General features: G+C 43.4%; 1 protein-coding gene across 1 annotated transcript; it reads right to left on the bottom strand.

Moving 5' to 3' along the window:
- Positions 1–3,192: 3,192 nt before the first annotated feature.
- Positions 3,193–20,794, bottom strand: rpap1 (RNA polymerase II associated protein 1). Its single transcript, XM_071920281.2, has 27 exons — positions 20,764–20,794; positions 20,089–20,261; positions 19,272–19,420; positions 18,701–18,793; positions 18,198–18,363; positions 17,790–17,954; positions 17,309–17,527; positions 16,117–16,232; positions 15,503–15,601; positions 13,731–13,832; positions 13,475–13,642; positions 12,691–12,870; positions 12,460–12,594; positions 12,144–12,314; positions 11,542–11,699; positions 10,711–10,881; positions 10,393–10,588; positions 9,946–10,055; positions 9,599–9,794; positions 9,283–9,429; positions 8,705–8,847; positions 6,924–7,356; positions 6,674–6,792; positions 6,278–6,509; positions 5,938–6,114; positions 5,077–5,133; positions 3,193–4,080 (listed from the first exon to the last, which is right to left on the bottom strand). The coding sequence occupies exons 2-27, from the start codon at positions 20,255–20,257 to the stop codon at positions 3,931–3,933; spliced, it is 4,221 nt and encodes a 1,406-aa protein (XP_071776382.2). The 5' UTR covers positions 20,258–20,261; positions 20,764–20,794; the 3' UTR covers positions 3,193–3,930.
- Positions 20,795–21,112: the final 318 nt, after the last annotated feature.

The raw sequence follows: 21,112 nt of genomic DNA, 5'->3' as shown, positions 1-21,112 counted from the left end.
AAGAGATCATTTATAAGGCTGCTGTACTGGCAATAAATTTGACAGACTAATAGTTAGGGGGAATATTTTCCAGCTTGGAAATTGTTGCAATAAATGGATATATAGCTAATTATAAAAGCTCAAATAAGCATTGTTAAAATTCTGCATCCCATTCCCGGAGTGTTTCACTTCTCTGGATTCGATGCGTATGGATTAGTTTGTATGGATTAAACTGTCAATGATCAAAGGAATAACATATGTGCATTCTGTTTTAAGGTAGATTTTCCATGAAGGTGCATTCATTGGCGCAGACTTTCATACTTCAGAAGAATTTTTAAAGCAGAACTGTTATTAGCGTAATATTCAATGTGGCTATTACTGAATAAACAAAGAATTTATGCTTCTCTCAAAGCATAAATAAAAACATCTATAAAAATCTAGATGCCTTATCTCATGATTATGAGTTAGCCTATCCCCCATTTAGAGGCTTCATCTCAGAAATATTTCTGTGTTTATCATGTCTCCTGTTTCTTTTTAGTGCCGTTTATTCGGGCAGCTGAGGGAAACGTGATAAATCAGGAGAGACTGGTTTTCAGCAGTGGAATGTTGGAGTATTACAACAGTATTCTCCGGGGTTAAATATATCCAAATAGCCCTCGTCAGTTGGATGAGGAGAGGACTATGGGACTCTTCAGGTTTGGGACAGACCGGCCCTGCGGTAGTTTTAGCCTCGCTGGCTAACAAGAGGCATTGTTGCAGCTTTTGTGGGACAGACCTCCAGGCTGAAACCCTCTCAAGGGTAAAACAGGAGGAGAGAGGGAAAGGAGAGGATGGGGACAGGGGAGCGATGAGGGAAGAAATTCAAATGAAGGTTTTATGGTAAAGGGAAAGAAGGGGAAGGAAAGAGAAGAGGCGGAGGAGGGGGGCAGACGAGGACAGAGAGGTGGGAATCAACAGCTGAGAACATCTCAGTAATACCTCTATATGCTTCATTACCATATCATTACCATATTATTACATATCAAGACTCAAAAGGGAGATGAACTGAATTCATCTCAATAGATTTGCTGTAGAAATGTTGGTTGGGTGCTAAAGGTCATATTTTGATTTCACGCATCCTTTCTTCCCTGTGCTGATTGTTGTGGCATGTACTGGGACGTTGTCTGTCAACAATACATAAACCATGCTGAGGTTCCAACACAAATTCACAAATCATTCACAAATCAGCCATGACAAAAGGGGTGTGAGTCGATTAGTGGTGCAACTGTCCTGACTTGGAGCTGCTGTTGGGTCAGCAAAGATGGAGCCAAAAAATAAAACTCATGTAAATGTTCCCTGGCGTTGTAGTGTGTTACATGAGGTTTTTGTGCGATGTAAAAGCTGCTGAGGCTTGAAAGAAAGTTGGCCTGCAGGTCAAACCAGGATGATCGTCTCGGAAACTGGATGTGTCTTTACTGGTCTATTTATTCTAGTGAAATATTATGTATTCACTTTCCGGGGAAAAACGGCAATTTGATGTTCATCATTCGGTATTTAAAAACAATTGCATCCTCAAATATGTAACAGTCTTATGCTAAAAAGATGCGTTATTAGAATAATAAATAGCACTTTCATAGTAGTAGCCATTTTGTGAAATTAGGTGTGGATCTGTACATCTCATTTTATAATCACATTTTTACATTAATCCTCAAACTCTTAACTGTATAACACAAATAAGTAACAGAAGCTGCCCTTTGGATAGTTTTCTTTCGGATTACAACACTGATCATTTTCTCATTAAGTTATGTGGGATTCCTTGCTTATTTAAGGGAAACAACTCTGCATATTTCCTCATGAATGAGACAAAATAGAGACCAGATGCGGAGCAAACCGTGTGACCAATACTAGTACCCACAGGAGCGGCCATTGTCTTTCACTGGCTAATTAGACGGCAAGGAATTCCGCTGGGAAAAGAATTTAGACACAGTTATTTTATCAGTAGACTTTTTGTCTTGAAACCAAAAAAAAAAGGTCTCTTAACAAGCAAGTCCATGTGGTTTTACACAGAGGGCCAAACAAAGGAATGAATAAAGAACAGCATGTCAATCTGGTGCCAGTCTATGCTTTGAAATGCTATCTGAAAACCTGTGCTGCATACCATTATGACTAGATAGGAACATGAAAACAAATCAGTTTAACAAGAAACAGAAATTCACAAAGAAAAGTGTATTGTTGCATGATGGATTAAAACACAAATAGATAGAATATTGGGAGCATGTGTCTGGGAAGGGAAACAGTAAGATGATGCACTAAAAATGCTTGGAAAATGTGCTATGAGATTGATGTGTTTATTTGCTGTTGGGCCGTATCCCTGGACTGGAATAAACTCATTAAAAAAGCGGCACTTCTCTTTTTTCCCATAGTAGAACAGGGTGTTGGGTGGGTGGAAAGTCCATTTTACAGCCGTAGTAAAATCTTAACGACATGTGTTAGATGGCTCTGATATCAGTCTGGGTAGCAGGCATGCTATGTTCCACATTTAACATTTTAAAGGTAATACTGTCCACAAAAAGACTCCCTCGAATTCTGTCTGCAATAAGCTGTCTTGTGGGACTCCACCTTTTCATTTCACCAGCACATGAAGTTATGTTTTTTTTATGTTTTATGTTTATGTTGTGTGGTTGGACTGGATCCATCCCCACTGTCCTCCATCCAACCTGCTGTGTGACCAAGCACAGAGCGGGGGACAGACGAGCACAGACACACAGCACAGAAAACACAGACATCCCTTTGTCCACGCTTGTCCCTTATGGGCATTTTCCAAATCTGATTTCACACAGGCAATAGTCAGGGCAGCTTCAGTGGAAAATTAATGGGATCCATGTTGGAGAAGATTAGCAGGATTTCAGAGTGAGCGTTATTGATTGGTAACAATCTAAGGGCACAATGCATTGTTTATCTGTATAGTGTGCTAGTGTTAATGTTCTCCCACGAGACCCAATTGGATGCTTTTTGATTTGGAAAAAGTCTTCAGTGTGTGTTTGTGTTTGTGTGTGTGTTTGTGTTTGTGTGTGTGTGTTGCATCAATGGTGTGGCAGTCAACCAAAACAAGCTCTACAAATCCAGTTAAAAAGGAATTTTTTGTTGGCCATTATTGCAGTGCTGCTCTTTCTAACACAAGATTAAAGCGCCAAAAAAAAAAGAGTTATGGTTACACGTACTTACAAAAGCATGTTTTATTCAAAATTGTTTTTATGACACAGGCACTTGTCAAGTAGGCCATTCGCTTCTCTTTACTCTATGATGCCAATAATTATCTTGGTCTGTATTTCCAGCACAGAACAGCAACTACTCAATTATAGAGTTACAAGGAAAAACAGATCCCTCTTGGTTTCCTTAGAGGTTAAGGGTTTGTGTGGCTTTACCAGACCTGGGACAAACAGTATCTGCAAAAAATGCTTCAATAATTTGTTTTAACCTTTTGCTTGACCAGATCGGTCATGTTTGCTTCATCGGGATAGTTCACACAGGTTTTTCTGAAATGGTCTAAACTTTCTGGCACTTTCTGGCACTCTGGCACCTATTTGATGCCTGAAGCGGGTTAAAATAAGTGCTAATAATTATTTGCAAATACTACTTGACCCAGGGCTGCGACTATACCTCTGATCTACAAACGTTATGTTCCTGTTGGAAAAGAGGCCACAGCGAATCAGCATTTTCGTATTCTTGGTATTATGTTAGTTCTCCGTCCAAGAAAGGCTCACCTCGACTAGATACCTCTGGGGGGGTTGGAATAAATGTGTGGGAACATTTTGTCTCCAACTGCCATCCTTGCATTTCTCAACTCATGCTCTCATTTCTTCCATTTACTCTCACTCCCATACTGTCGCTGCCGTCTTCTTTTTTTTTTGCTCGCTCTCTTTATTTTTCACTCACGTCCGCTCAGCACTCTCTTCCCATCTCTGCCCCCCCTCAGTCTCCTTTGCCGTCGCTGCCGTCCTGCGCTCCCAGGACGCTCTCCAGGTACTTGGCCCGGATGGGAGGCAACTGCTGGTAGGTATCAAAGCCCAGCTCCGAGCGCTGCTGGGGCAGACGGAACAGCAGCAGGTGGTTCCTCAACACCTGGACATGAGGCAAAGAGAGTTAGGAAGAGTGGAGGAGAGGAGCCGAAGAGGAGAGGGGGAGGGAGGGGCGATATAAATGAAGCCTTCAGTTAAAGAAATGTGCCAGTCCATTCTAAGTTTTCAGATGAGTCAGGTTTCCAAATCCATCCATCATCTACAGACTCTATGTTGCAGGGTTAAAGAGACGAGGTTGTGTGGTTTCATGGGATGCACAACATTCCCTCTCCAACCGATTTGGATTGACTGCAACAACAGATTAACTGCAGCTGCAGGGCTGTTCAAAAACGTTCAAAATGAATTAATATGGTTCTTTGACTGAGGGCTTCAAATGTCTTCAATGAAGGGATGGGACCAAGGTAATTATCATAAACTAAAACTAAAACTAAGACGGAAAGTAGTCGAACACTAACCTAAAACTGTCTTTTCTGCATGTAAAACCAACTAAAATAACAACATAGGTGAAATGTTTTCAGTTTTCGTCTTTTTCTTTATGTGCAAGGTAAAAAACAGAATGAATTTTGGAACAAGATTTTTTTTGCTATTTTTACTGAATGCTAATTGAAAAATTCATGTAAATAAATGTAAAAATATATGACTTATTGTACCTGTTGCAAACATATACAAAATATCTGTTCTGAACTTCTATCACTATATCTTCAAAAAATACCACCGCTACCAAAAATACTAAGACTGAAACTGAACCGAACCGAACTGAAACTAAATAAAAACTAAACTTACACTACACTACACTACACTGAAAACTATATAAGAACAAAAAACTAATGAAAAATCCAAAACTATAGTAACCCTGGATGGGAGGAGAAGTGGTTCAACAGGATAACAATGATTTTAACTGTGGTCAACGAGACGAGAAGCAGGCAGAAGTTGAGCGAGGCGTTGAAGGGATGTGAAGGGAAAGAATGATGTGGGGAGGGGGGGGGGGGAGAGCAGAAACTTGACATAATGGAAGAAAGCAGAAAAGAAGTGTGAGCACCTCATCAGTCAGGTAGTAGATCTTCCTCAGCATACTGCGTCGAGCCGCTTCAACCTCCTGCAGAGGGAGACGGGGTTCATGATCAAAAGTCCCATCGATGCACTCCAGTCTACAGCTGTGTATACTTAAGAAATCCTCATCTGCAAATATCAATGTTTTCAACTTTGTAGCCCTAAAACAATGTGTTCTTGAAGGGTGTAAATAGGTGTAAGATGATAAATGTCCGAGATGTTAACCTGAAATGTGAAATTAATCTAAAAATCCACCATTAAAGAGAATTCACAGGCCATTCCCATGAGTTTAGACAGTTAAACCAATATTTATAACTCTTCCCTCATAGGGGAAACTGAGTCTCGAATCTGTGATGTTATCAAGAGACAAAATCTGGGGCTGCTCTGTTGACAATGAATCAATAAACTGATAGACTTTTTGTAGACTTGTGAAACATCTGATTAAGATTTTGTATCCAGTGAGCTTTATTTCATGTTTGACCCAGAAAATGTGCCCGTATCCCTGTAAAATCACTGCGAGTGCCGTCTACAAAGCCAGCCTCCAATTCACTGCAATTGGAGCATCTTCAGGATTTGCCACAAGACGTGTGGAAATTTGCCTTTGGCTTCACCGTGGCACAACACAATGAAGACATAATCAGACAAGACAGGGCGTAAAGCAGCACAGCAGACATCATCAAGAGAGTCTTGGCCTCCTTGTTTTTAGCTTTGGGCGAGACATGCTCATAAATCAAGAGGGAACTCCCAGGGTGGCAGAAATCCCATATTTCACTTCTGTCCCAAAGTAGATTTCCCTTTCGGTTCTTCATGCGCATACTACATACAGTATGTGTGCCGTTCTGTGCTGTACCTGTGCTGCAGCGTGCTGAGAGAAGACGAACGAGTTCAGGTGAGACAGAGCAACCACATACAGGACGGGACACCAGCAGCGCTTCAGGGTCCCCGTTACCAAGGAGCGGAAGTAGAGACGGAGGAGAGGGAGCGAGTCTTCGGGAGGAGAGGTGAATCGCTCTATAGGGATGGACAGCTTGGAGGGAGAGATAAGAGAGTGAGGAAAAGAGACAGAGAGATAATGAATAAATCCAAAGCATCTGTTAAGTGATAAGGGAGAGGGACAACAGCAGTCTCAAATCATGATTTCCTAGCAACGCAGTAAAACGAGTCTATAAAAGTATCGTCATCATCATTACCTGTTCCAGAGTGACCCCCAGTGACCTCAGCATCCCCACATGTTCTCCAAACACAGCCAGCCTCATGGTGGCGCTGTACCTCCGCTGCAGCGGCAACAGGACCCAGCAGCCAAACAGCCGGTCTCCAAAGGAAACGGCCTCGTACTGGGCCAAAAGGGCAGAATACAAGTCCTGGAAGGAGGCCAGGCCTGGAGGAGGGACGTTCAGGTCCATAGAGTCCAGTCTGGAGGGCCTGCGTACAGAAGAGCTTTGATTCTTAATGATCTTGCGAATTTTATCTGTCAACATTTCTGTCCAAGTAAAGTATGTTTTCTTCTCTCTTCTCTAAGACTGTGCTCGCTGTAGGTTACGCCCTAAGAGAATAAGAGAAATTAAACGTTATATATTATATCAGACCTGGTGAGCAGTCGGAGCAGAGCCCAGGTCAGCCTCTGGACGGGCCTCTCCAGGAACAAGTCACTGGAACACAGGAAGACACAGGACAGGCGGGCAAGCTTGGCTACGGGGAGGACCACCTAGAACGTGATAAAATGTTTTCAGATGTTAATAACGAATAACAAATACAGCTCATTTCCAGAGGCTCGAGGGAAGATGTTTTTGAAGATCAGAATGAGTTGAAGTGGTGTCTCTCCTATCCTCCACCTACCTTGAGCGCGTCCTCCCTCCAGACCTCCAGCAGCAGCAGCCACTGCAGACAGTGCGTCACCGCCTGCAGAGCCCCCTGAGGGAGCTCCTCCACCTGCAGCCCGCCGCCGTCGGACACCCCCGTTCGCTCGTACAGGCTGACGAGCGGAAGGAAAGGCCAGTCAGAGGGCAGGGCGGGGCCGGTGAGCTCTGGGAGGAGCTGGGAGCTGATCCAGGGGTTGCGGCCGAGATGGGCGTCTCGCGAGACCACGACGGAGGTCTCGAGGTAGGCCAGGTGAGTGAGGAAGCAGCCCCGGACGGAGGGGAGCTGGACGCAGGCTTCCCTGAGGAGAGCGCCCACAGTCTGGAGAGAGGGAGAGGCGTGGTGGTGCGTTTCCTCATGGAGCTTCAGCTCCGCCAGCTCTAGAGCCTCAGGTCCTCCGCTGCGGCCCTCTCTGGAAGGCAAACAAATAGACATAAACCGAATAATGTCATAATACACAGCAAGCACACTGTCAGCTTATGACTAATAAACAAAATGGGATTTGGTGGAAACAGGTCAGCTGCTGATTTGATCCGATCTGGTGGTAAAAGCAAGGCATGAAATCTTTGAATATATTGTAATTTGTGTAAATTATGATTTACCTATTTCAAAACACTGGATAAGAAGACAACAAAGCGCATATTGTCTGCTTCCCTGCTGTACTCTCCAGCACTCCAGAATAAGAAGCAAAGAGCTTAAAAAGCTATGGGCCCCATGTATCAGGCAATGTTGTAACCATTTATTTAGAAAGCACGTGTATGATATGCAAAGAACATTTCAGGTGCTGATGTAAGTGACTTTTAAGACATTTAAGTTTCATTAAATTTAAATGAAATTTCAGACTTTCAGCATCTAAATGTTTTCCTCATGCATCAATACTGATAAAGCTGTAACTGATTAAGGTCATAAGGTCATAAAACTTCATATCCAAGGTTTCACAAACTTTCCCAAACCTGTTTCACATCGTTTCATCAAAACTAGATCCAGACCACAGAATACAGACTAAGAGGAAGCATCAGTCTTTTTATGAGAGGAAATCGTAGCAGTTAGGGAGAACCAGATGGTGTATAAAAACTTTTCTTTTCCATATGAAATAAGATGCCCATGGCAAACATTACAATCCATTGTAATGAGGTGATGATACATACAATAAGCCAGGGCTTTGTGTTTGATGTATAGATCCATAGTAGTCAATGTACTTTTGGGAAGGTATGCAGCCAAGTGGATTTACCAAACAATTATTTTAATCCCTAATTTCCTAATGGATAACTACCATTTGACCACAAATATTCTGACAGCCATTCCCCTCATTGAGGTTTTAGCTTTTACTGGGGCTGCAGTTACATAATTCCCCTCTTTATTACAGTACTGCGGTAATAGAAGGCATAGCATTTGCAGGCGTGCTCATTACAGTTATAACCACAATTTTTTAGCGTTTTTCACATATTGCATAATCTGAAATAAACTCATCATAAAACTATATACTATGCTGTCTCTTCTGTTAAGCCTCTTTTCTGAAGTTACAGCAACATACAGTATGTATGCTCTTTGGTTTAGGAGGGGCAGAAGTGTTCATTAGGCTTATTCGAAACAGGTAGTAAACTGCTGGACTATATTCAGCTGTTACCAGCTGCCTGTATCACAGCAAACCACAATATAATGTTACAGTCTTGCTGCAATTTGGAAAACTCCATGGTGGTGCGGCCCTAGCTCTCTTTTTATCCAAAGGTCTCAACCCAAAAAAGTTCAAACAAACTCACGATATGAAGTCCTTGCTGAAGATGATGGTGGAGAGGAGTTCATGGGCCAGGTATTCGCTGCCTGGTAGTATCCATGGCAGCAGGACCAGCGCCACCTGGTGGTACAGTGAGGTGTGCTTGGCCACTTCTGGCTCACTGGGAACCTGAGAAAAGACAGGAGGGAGGAGGGAGGAGAGAGTATACAGGAGCAATGAGGTTGGAGGGTAGAGCCAGAGGGTAGAAAAACATAGCTGGGTGATGGTAGAACGACGCATGCCTGGTGACCGCTGGCTGGATATCAAGAAACAGGCATGAGGATGAGGAAATAAATCACTTTATCCCAACCTGAGAAAGGAACTTATTGGGAAAACCGTCCAAAGATCAGACAGATAAGGAAACCACATTGACCTGTACCTACTGATACTCTCTTTCAGTTCAAAACTATGAATGATCCGTTTTGAGAAAAAAAAAAGGGATCATGTTTAGTATAGGACAAAAGCTGAATGGAACAAGGCTTAAACTGTATAATATCTATAGGGGATAGCATAGTGTTTAGGGGGTGATTATTAAATTAGGGTTTTATTTAGGACGGGGCCTACCAGTCTGTGTGCCAGCCGGAGCAGCAGGTAGAGCAGGTGGTGTTCATGACGGAGGAGCCAGGCGCTGGTGTGAGACAGGGTGGGCGTGGCCTGACCGCAACTACGCAGGTAGCCAATCACAGGCTCTGAGAGGAGGAGGCCGCTGAACTAGAGAGTGAGAGAGAAAGTCAGACACAGAAAAGGGGAAAATTTAGATACATTTTACGGGATTTTTATGTCTCACCACAAGATGGCAGCATATTTCTATCTGGCTTGCAATGTTCCTAGCATGATGAAGAATACTTCAAACGTATTTTACCTCTTAAAGAAGACCTACTTTGCAGATGAGACCTTTGTGGATGCCTGTGAGTGTATCCAGGAGGAGTCCCAGGCCCGTAAGAAGAGGGAAGGGGGAGGTGGGAGCAGCCAGCCCCGGGTGGTCCCTCCATCCTGGGCAGGCCAAACCAGAGAGACTAGGGGTGAACTCTGTACCTGGATGACTAGACTGCACGTTACACACTACCGAGGAAGACCTGAAAAGTACATTCAATACGGGGTCACAATTCATTTTATAACCAAAAAAAACAAAAAAAATGGAATTTCTTTCCATTCATTACAAGGCATAATTACAAAACCAACTACAACTTGACTAACCACACTGGCTTCATAATGAATCACACTCACTTGAGGTTCTTTATCAGGCTTTGCACAGCATTGTGGGATAGCAGCGGCAGGAGAACCTCTGAAGTCAGCAGCTCCAGTTCCTGAAGACTCTCTACTGGCCTGAAACAGTTCTGTCGGAGGGGAGGGGTTCACATTATTTACATATTAGCTACTACAAGTTATTAGCATTTTGCACTTATTCTGCTCTGTTAACGTTCAATTAAATTGTACCCACAGCTATTGAATCACAAGTTTTCTAAATGATCTTTGCATTTCATTCATAATGTAATTCATGGCTCTATAGCTTGGCCACTGATGGAGAGTTAAACTATATATGTCGGTGTGTATCTACGTCATAAGCCAGATTTCTTTCGACAGCTGACAGCGGATTTGTTATGACAGTATCACTTGATATTTGCTATCTGGTTATGCATCAAAGTCCCTAATTAACTAACATATTTGTCGTACCTGTCTAGAGAGCTGATGGTAGTAAGCCTCCAGGTAGAGCAGGTAGGCTGGTATCAGAGCCAGGCTGCTGTCTTTCTGAACTGGGTTATCAAGGCTCTTCACTAAGCCCTTCAGTTGCCCCAGTAAGGAGGCCTGCAGCCCGGTCACATGACCCCATGTCACTGGAGGAGGAGGGGGGCACTCTGCACCCTGGGAACTGTAGTGAGGATAATGTAAATATATAGGATATAAGAAACACTCATTGGTTATATGCTTTTTAAACAAACACGCTGCTACAAGAGCCACCCATTCAATCCTCATCCATTCACTCATCCATACCTGACCATGCCAGCCTGCAGCTCCTGGTGGCAGCCAGCGGTGTGTGTGACCTGTGTGAGCAGAGAGAGCAGGGCCGAGACCCTCTGGACCCGGAGGGGCAACAGCGGCTCTGAGGGGCCCAGCGCTCGGTGCACAGACTGCAACGCCTTCACCAGAGCTGGATACAGGTCTCTGGGGGAAGAAAACCAAAAAGTTGAGGAGAGGATTGGACCTATACATAATGGCAGCTCTTATTTTATATCTTGACTTGAAAATTGAAAACAGTACTGTTGCTTTAGTAAACTAGTGTAGTGATCTTACGGTGGTTTGTGCTGAAAGCATTTTCCGTAAATCAGTAAGTAAACTAGTGTGTAACACAAACTGATTAGAGACCCCCAGGGCAAGAAAGACTTCCTCCAAAAGCTCAGAGATAGCTATTCTCTTTACTCCTCTTGTGCCCACGCTGAGAAGACATTTAGCTGTTACAATTTTTCATGTGGTGTAAAAACAAACTATAACAGAGTAGCTCTCTGGTCTCACAGTTGCATACACTATAAAATATTCTCTCTTAATTAAAGAATTCTCTACATGAATTATCTCCATGATACCATTTTCCAAGCGTTATATCTGTTTTTCTCTTGCCTGAGGTTGATCCGTACAAAGTACTAAATGCTCTACATTTAAAGGGTTCATTCATTCATTCCACTGAAAAATTCTCCAGCTTTCTGCACTATTATGACTGAAAACTGAAAATTGGGGTTTGTGATATTTTATAGTAGTTTGTGTGTATGTGTGTGTGTGTGTGTGTGTGTGTGGTGTCTTTGTATACATGTTTTTAAGTAGCTGGCTTACATGTATAAATTGCAGGCCTGTCCGTAGCTGGCAGCTACAGCCCATAGTCTGTAGGCCTCAGCGGGGACCGTGAGGGCCTCGGTCGGCTCCAGCAGCAGCTCAGTGGGCTCAGCGCTCAGCAGGCGGGACAGACGCTCCCTCACTCCCAGAGAGTTCAGCTGGGGAGAGGAAGGAGCAACACACTGATGCTTATACATGTAGTAATAATGGAATTATACAGACTAAAAGATTAAAAATAGCGATAGTGATGATAAGCATCACTTATATAGCACTTATTTAAAAGTAGAGGTTACAAAGTACTTTACAAAAAGGCATAAAAACAAGGAGTATAAAAAATGAGATTGGATATTTTCTCACAAAAACGGTTAATAGTGAATCCCAGAGGTTGAACTGCAGTTGACACAGTTTTGTGTCCTATGAACTGGCAAAATCAATATACACACTGTTCACTATTGCATCTGTTGCACATAAGGCAGCTCAAAAACAGGTGGCACCTTGTAGGACCTAACACATTGATTATTATTATTATTTCTCATTAATATAGAAAGCAATGAAACACTTGAGCTGGCATTGGCCATGCCAGACTCCACAGCAGCACTTACCAGCCTGGCGCAGGCGTGTCTGCCAGAGGTAGCCAAGACCCTTACGAGCTTCATGGCGCTGGCCAATGGGAGTCCATAAACAGACTGGGGGAGGGGCAAAGACGGCATTGTCCAGGAAGTGGGAAGGAACTCTGACATCACCGTGTCCATCAGGCGAGGGCAGTCCAGCAGCTGGAAATATAGACAATTACGAATGATAGATCATAAGAGTGACAGACAATAAATCTCTTGAATATCGTTCAAGGCAAGACATTTATGGTAGATAAGATGTGAGCAGCACAATAAGAGGTACAAGTGTTGTTGCTGTTGTTGTTACCTGAGTGGCAGATGAGGAGGAGTGCCTAGCGATACGGGTCAGGACCTCCAGGACGTCCTGCACCACTCGCGGCGAGGGCCGGACCACCTCAAGGATGTAACGCAGCCTGGGAAGCAGTTTCATCTTCAGCAGACCCTGAAACAGAGAAAAAGAGAAGACCAGAGATCCAATAATTAATCAGTCAACCTTTATTTAGTCACCTTGTACATTAAAATATATGTGCTGAGTTACCTTGACCACGTCCTGGCTGGCCACGTCATGATCCGTCTTCCTCTCCTCCTTCTCCTTGGCAGTCTCCTTCATGCACTCCTCCAGCCCTTCATCCTCCTCATCTTCCTCTTCCTGAACAGAGGGCAGCAGAGGGAAGGAGGCCAGGCCACGGAACCAGGAGAAGGTGCTGTCCATACACTCCTGGAGAGGGGAGACAAACCTGATAAGACACTGAGGGACCAGACGTTAGGTCCAGGTCCTTACAGAGGGACAGTGACAGGCAACTGATGTGCATCCAACCTTATACCATTAAAGTAGAAATCCGCAAGATCCTTGTTTTGTTTTGTTTTTTTCATTTATTTTGGCAACATCTTTAGAGCTAAGTGGTAAGTACTGCAGTGTTTCTGCACTGCACTTCCCAGAGATTACTTGACAATCAAACAGTGTTGCCAGTATTGTGACTTTTTCCTTAAATTTTCTGTTGAAGTTTCAGTTCCGGTAGGTTCTGCTCTTTTCTTTGCCATGGTGGCCATCGCTGCTCATGAGTTTGTCTTCTATTGAGTCTAAACAATCTGCTGTTTCACCTGCTGGAAACAAAAAACATCACTTTTGTGGGCCAGATTATTTTTCCCTGGAAAGAGCTAACCGACACTGGGTGTTTAGAACAGCAAACTGACATATTTACATAAAATGTTGCAGATTATTACTTTAATGCAACAACAAATATACACCTTAAACCAACAGTACCTACATTAAGAGGATTGGAGGTGTTAACAACGTGCTGGAATGCTTAAAGTCGTCTTACCTCGTCTTCTGCAGACACCAGGAGCGCTCTGAGCGCGTGCACAGCCGCAGACATCACTCCTTCCACGCTGTCGTCCAACGCAAAGCGGAGCAGGAAGAGCAGACCAGCGTCTAGCAGAGTGGACGTCACGCTGCCTCTCAAAACTGACGCGTATTCACCGGCACGTGCCTACAGGGTCCCAAATATAACCGCGTGAGTGAGTACATGCACATGTCTCTGTGGGTACGCGTGCGTCTGTGTGTGAATATCTGTGTACCTTGGTGAGGATGCTGGCCAGAGTGCTGAGGGCCAGACTCCTCTGCTGGATGATCTGACTCCGAGACAGGAGGAAGAGCTCATGGAGGGAGTAACCTGCCAGCTGGGGAGAAATCCTCCAGGTCAACATCAACGACAAAACTAACCGAAACACCTGTGACCGGGGCCTGTCTCACCAAGCAAGATTAGTCGGTTAGCGAGGTAACTTTGGCTTTAACCCTGGCTTTTCGCTCTCACGTCTGTGGCTCACTTTTCTGCGGGGTACATCGCCATGGTAACTTAGGCTGCACACTTACCTGCTGGTTATGTTCAGGCTATTGGATCCAAGCGTATAAAAAACCAATTAGGTCTCTGGAAAAATTGCATCACCATTCCCAGTGGATTCCATGGCCTTTTTTAATAACCTTTATTGCAAAAACCAGATATGAACAGAACATTGCATTCAAATGAATGAGACAAGTAATAAAAGGAATGGTACAGGGGGATACTATTGAATTAACAGATAGTTAGAAACACTTTTTACAGGGCAACAGTGTTTAGAGACTTGCCGAACCACTTTGCTTTTCCTGATGATTTATTAGGTGTCCAGGAGTAGCAAACAAACCAGAAAGTAGCTTGGTGATTTTCTAACTGCAGCGACGCATTAATTAAATATTCTGTTCAGCAATTCTCTCAGTTTAAAGTCAATGTAGTTTCACTCACTCCAATCATGCACTCCCCCTACCCTGTACTTGTTTGACTATAGTTATCAATAATTAATGACATTTATTGTTGCATATTAAATGCACTGAAATTCTTTCATAGGATTCCCGAGAGTGACTGATGCAACAGATTGCACCTATATTCCATCACCGCCGCCCTGGGGAACCTGAGGCCGACTTTGTGAACATGAAATCTTCTCAGACTCAATGTGATGACACAATATTGTATCAATGAAAAGTATGAACATTTACTTACACATTTTAAATTGCTGCTGCAACACTGGAATTTCCCTCTGGGGATAAATTAAGTACTAACTAACTAACTAACTAACTAACTATCTATCTATCTACACTGTCTGCAATTTATCTCCAGCAATCCTCGCTAGCCTTGGCAGCAGCTGTGTTACTTTTCACTGTTGTATTTTTTATTGCTCATATTTATTCATTATAACAGTTTGTTCTTCCTGAGAGAAGAACACAAATGTTAGTGATCCATTTCTTTCCCATAATTCCCACTTCTACAGTCTACTCAACGTGTTGAAATTGCTGACAGAATATGTTTACATAACCCCACAATAATTTATGATCACTTTATTGCTTCTATTGTTTCATTATTTTATTTTTCTACTATTTTATTGCATGTTTTTAATATTCTAGTTCCCCAAGGGGATCACAAAAGTTTCATCTTAGCTGTCCATGTTGCATGCAATAGGTTATTTATTACAAACCCCGCCCGTTTTATGTGAACGCGCTGACAGCTGGATTGGAAAATCCTGGGTTGACAGAGACACCTTCATGAGACCGGTTAGCCAGGATCGCCATTGTTAGGTTTTGTGGAGCCAGCTATCGCAAAGACACCCTGACTATGTTGAATTTGCTTCCTGAGACAGGCTCCAGACCCAGTGACTGACCATCTTTCAGTTAAAAACAAAATCGTGAAGAACACTTTTGAAAGTGTTCAAGTGGGCAAGTTAAACCGAGTGTACCTGAAGCTCTTTTCAAATATATTTTTAGTCTTTTACCATGTTTGAGACACGAAAGCAGAAAGGAGTATTAGAGAGACTATACTGACCTCAGGCTCGTCCCCATGGTGGTGCAGACCCAGGTGGGTGGGCAGATCCTCTGTGGGCGGGATCAAGGTGCCAGCAAAGTCAAAACGAGCCTGCATGGCCTATCAGAACACAGACCCACAGAATGTGATTGGTTGAGGCACACATCTTATTCAGCTCACACTTTTCACTTTGTCACCAAGGCTTGCATCCAGAAAACCTAAATATCGGATCAGATATGAGCCAAGATTTATGAACACAATGTAAAGACCTTCAGCCATGTTCATCCTTTCTTGCACACATAATATTCACCCCTGTCTGTCTAGCAGGGGGTTAGACAGACTATCCCTAAACCGAAAGGTCACAAGTTAGATTCTAGCAATAGCCACAAGTCCAACAGCCATGTGTCTTCTCTAAGTGTCCTTAATCAAGACAAGCAAGACACTGAATCCGTACCGGCTTGCCTACTGTCATTCCAGATAAGAGCATCAACTTAATGCCTAAAATGCAAAATGCAATACAAAATATCACCACTGAATTAACAGTGATGAATATAGTTTGTCCAGGGAACAGTTTTTGAGTTCCTGTTGTGTGTTTCTTAATCATTCTATTGGAGTTATATGGACTCCCTCTCTACCTTCTTGGTTCCTCTCCTCCTGGGAGCAGGCAGGTCTCTTGTCCACTCTAGCTTCTCTGGCTCCAGCTTGTCCATGTGGACCCAGTCCTTCTGAGGCTTCACTGGCAGCTCCTCCTCTGCATTCAGACACACGGGGGAAAGGCAAGCCGAGTAAAAATTTATGACTGTTCGTATTACTCGAGGCAACTGTCATTCGGTGTAACCGGCAAATAAAACAACAGTCTAGCAAGCTCGACCAAACTGTGGACACAAACTACTGTTGCTCTGTGTGTATAATCCGTTGTGGCGGCAATAGTTTCTGATCCTTTAATGAGGTGTAGATGCTGTGACACTGTGACTGCTGTGTCTGCTCATTTTCAAGCCACTGATATGTTTTCTCTGAAAGAGCGAGGTAGGAGAGACGATAAATTATCTCTGAGCACAACAACACAGTGACAACAGTTGCATTCGTATTGTTTTTTGGGAAAAGTGTTGGTATAAATGATGAGCAAGATCTTGGCTTCCTGTCTATGTACTTTCACTGGGAGGGGTGGGGGGGTCTTTCCATGGTCTGCAGTAACTCCATTACCCAGAGTGGCTACTTCTGGCCCGGACTGGCCTTTCTGCTAATCAGACAAAGTGAAATCAATGATCAGCTTTAGCTCTGGATTTTAGTCATGCAGCAAAAGCGCTCCCGTCTCTGCAATACCACATTAGTTACACAATTAGGGGATGGGAGAGCGAGAGAGATGGGGGAGAGAGAGAGTGGAGAGAGGGAACTGGAGGCCAGGAAGGAAAATGATCAGGTGACTGAGACAGAAGAGGAAAGAGAGAAAAAGGGAGGGTGGGAAACAAGGAAGTTGGCAGCCACCCAGGTGTGTTGGTCTTTTTGACAGACTGGGCAGGCTCTGTCTCATTTATAATGCTGCCCAGATCTCACTGGGTCGGTTTACATTTACTCTGCTTCTGACAGCCGGACCAACTTGTGGGATTCTACTCCAAATATTGAATGTACCATGCATCTAATGATTTGACAGTATAAGCAATAAGGTTACAATTTCACCAGGAGTAGGGGAGTGAGGAGGTGAAATAATCATACGGCTTATTCATCCACATAACTCGGTGTCGTTCATTCATATCTACAGCAGTGGAAGAGAGCAGGACCCACTGAGAAGTTAGTGGGGATCAGAAGTCTGTTTTGAATTTATCGTACTTGTCATAGGTGGCAGTGCGTCCTCTTCCTCTCTCTCCATCTCTACTTCCAGGGGTTCCCGATACAGGCCGGCGGCGCTGGAGGAGTCTGACTCGGTGAGAACATTTTTAGGAAGACACTCTTCCCTGCCTCCGTTATCCTGGGGCCGTTCGGATGGGGAGGTAGAGGGTGGGACACTCTGGGCTTTGCGAGATCTAACAAACTCCACCAGTCTAGGATCTGGGAAGCGGAAATAATCGTATTAGACACAGCTGAACCAACCAAACGAAAAAAAAGTTTTGTGAGTTTTGTCTATCCTGGCCAAGCTACAAACTCAGTACAGGTGCTACAGCGGTACTGAAAACAAAAATGAATAAGATGAGACAAGACTACTTTCCGTAATATCTCACCTTCATTTCAACATACAGTATATTAGACAGTTGGAGGATGAGAACCGTTGACTCCATGAATAACTATCGATTCGTACAACAGCAATACCTACCAAGCTGAGCCAATACTTTCTTCTGCTCCTCTAGTATCTCTGACTGAGACATCCCCTGGAGTTTAGCCCGGTTCTCCTGGTGGATTCTCATGGTCTCAGCCGAGCTGTCTGGGCCCCTCAGCCCCTGACCAGACACCAACCTGGGGCCTGAGACTGCACTCGGCCCTGGTGGGTGGAGAGGAGCGAGGAGACAGAGAGGGAGACAGAAACAATGTGGAAAGGGGAGCGGGTGGTGACGAAGAGGATGGAGGAGAAGGGAGTTCAAAAGATATTTTATCACAGACTTTTGTTTTCAATTACGGGGAAAATTTGTAGGATGATTTAGTACAACAAAACGAACTGACGTGCATTGGATTTACATTGATATAGCCCAAGCCTACTTACAATCACATGTAGCATGAGACTGACCTGTATCCATGCTAGTCTCAGCAGGGAGGGTCTGGCCTTTGGGTCCAGGTGTCTGACTACCAGCGTCAGGTGCAAAGTACAATGGAGTCTTGCCCTCCTTAAGTCTCTGGGCCGCAATCTGACAAGCGAAGATGCTTCTCTTCCCACCAGCTGAAGACAGCGGCACCTGGTCACAGGGAGGACAGATCATTTTGTAATAATGGAAACCAGAATTATTCTAATAATTCTCCACCGTGTTCAGATTGATGTAACAATACAAAAGAGCTTGAATCTTGATGTAGCGCTCAAATATTAAATCTTAAGTTTTTAAGTACAAAGGGAAAAGCTTTAAGACCTAAGTATGCATTGCATTGTAAACAGTCGAGGTTCACTATGGTTTTGAAATCTGGTGGTTTACACTCTGTAGGACTCTCTATAAAACCCAACAACTGAACAGGAATGGACATAAATCTCAATCTCATGAATCACTTCAAAGAAATAGAAACAATCCTGTGTGTTTGTACCTGGCTGTCTGTTTCTGAACGGTGCAGCACTTTGGGGAAAGCAGTGCCTGTGAATGCTGGTAGAGAGACTGGGGTAGAGCTGGTATCTCTCTCCTGGAAAGAAAAACAATGTTACAGAGAGCCACAGGTGAAACGATGAAAAAGCAACTCAAACTGTGTATCCGGCTAGTAATGCAAAAAGGTAAATAAAAGCTTCTAGGATTTTGGCTTAGTGGTGAAGTGTGAACAGATCTAGCTGTAATATAGCCAAACCAATGAATCAGAGTAGGACATCATGCATCCATAGCCAACTGCTCCAGCTTCAGGCTTGCACAAGTTTGAAAGACAACAGCAAGGAACCAGCAAACTTTGACATGACATTTATGCTACAACTGATAAAATCTGCAGAACTAAATTCAGGAGAGGCATCACACACATACAGCATATTCTGAAAGAGATCCAACTAGAACCAGACAATCAGCTACTTTATGAAATAAGACATCTGTCTCAACTAGTAGCATGTCTTTGATACAGACCTTGTGCTTTCCATTCTTGCAGCAATAATGAGATAAGTTTTACAACAAACACTCACAACGATCCTGGAAAGAACAGCACTGATGTGAGTGTCATGTCGGTCCAGCCTCTCCTCGGCATCCTCGCCCTCGAAGCGAACACGGCTGGCTTTAAAGCGAGACTTCTTAGGAGGGGCCGGCGTCAGAGTAGGGAGATCGTCTGGGAGATCTACAGCAAATAAAACAGATGAGCATAATGTACTGTGTCTCTGCATTAAATAATCCTAAGGATATATAAGCTCCACATTGTTGTTAGGCATGAGACATTCTTTCAAAATATAATGCACTTAGTGTGTAGCCTATGTCTCATATTTCTAATAAAATTACTTGTTATCAGACCTGGGTCAAATAGTATTTGCAAACACGTTTTCCTGTTTTGCAGCGTTCCTTTTGCCCTGCTTAAAGGGCCAGATGGGTGGAGTTTGTCACATATAATGATATTTATCACCAGGTCAAGTTAATTTCATCAGAAAATGTTATCTGAAAGCTACCAAAATACCGTTCTGTGAATCATAACTTGCCTACCCAAAAGTAGAATTGTACTTAAAGGCAAACCCCACCCAACTGGTACTTCAGGTTGACTACAACAAACTTTGAGAATAATTTCAAATAATTTTGACCCAAGTCTGCTTGTTATTGTCAATGATTTGGACAAATTTAATACTGATGGGACTGGATACATTTCCTGAATTCTTTTGTCTAAGACAGTAAGAAAGTACACTAAAACCACATCACACATCGCAGGTACAAGTATAAATCCAATGCTCTGCTGAGACATTATCTCAACTGCCACAACTTAATGAGTAGAAAGGAATAGAAAACAGACTCATCCTTCACCTGCTATGGTGACCACATCCCTCTGACCCCCTCCTCCTCCAGCCTCCCCCCTCCTCTTGTCTGGCCGGCGGACCACATTGACAGTCGGCTGGGCTCCGGAGATCAGAAACTGCTCCTGCTCTCGGAGGAGGTCCGCCTCGGAGTCTGTGGGCTTGGGACGCCGCAACATCCCTCTGAAGGACAGAGAAGATGACACAGATAAAAGATGACACTGAATAATACAGCATATTGAGTGCATTCAAATACATTCAAGCTGCCCAATGTATTATCATACTTTGTTTAGCTTATAGGGTCTGGCAGATGGAGGAGTATCCAGTGCACAGATCAACTGTCTTGAGTTTGACTAAGGGACGTGAACTATGTTTGTGTAGATAATCATAACGCTAGCCTGTCAAAGAGGACTTTTACGTAATTTATATTATGCTGAAAAACCGACAAACTACACTCGTTATGTATCAGTAGTTAGCTGTGACATTTCATTTTGATGTTTAGCAACATCGGACTGGTTCATGCAGCAGCTCACGTTGTAACAGTTAACGTTAGCTAGTTTAGCAACCTTAGCATGAAAGCCCAGACTTTCCTCAACGGTATAATCATCCAATATAATACTAAATACCACACAGGGTAAACTGCAGTTGCTGTTTGTTGCTTAACATTGCTCTACAAAATGTTCACCTTTAGTTATGTGTTGGTGAGTGTTCCCTGGATCCGTGATGAATTTACACTAGTCACTGAAACACACGGAAGACTTTTCTTGTGACACACCAAACTCCACTTTCAAAATAAAAGCTCTGCCAATAAGAATGCAAAACTTAACTTTATCGGCAACACTCCCCACCTAAAACATTATGCAAATTAGAAAGCATCTGATGTTTTGAGACTGGAGACATTCTCGCATCTGCAGCTTTTGTCTTTTTTTTTTTATTTTAAGATGTAAGCGCAAATTTCAGAGCATCGCTGATTTATAAAGTAGGAAATGGTAATAATCTGTATGAGGGAACCCCACCCCCATACACACACACAC

This window comes from Centroberyx gerrardi, chromosome 17 (genome assembly GCF_048128805.1).
Source record: "Centroberyx gerrardi isolate f3 chromosome 17, fCenGer3.hap1.cur.20231027, whole genome shotgun sequence".
In the NCBI taxonomy this organism is placed as follows: Eukaryota; Metazoa; Chordata; class Actinopteri; order Beryciformes; family Berycidae; genus Centroberyx; species Centroberyx gerrardi.
This window is presented reverse-complemented; position numbering and strand designations above follow the sequence as displayed.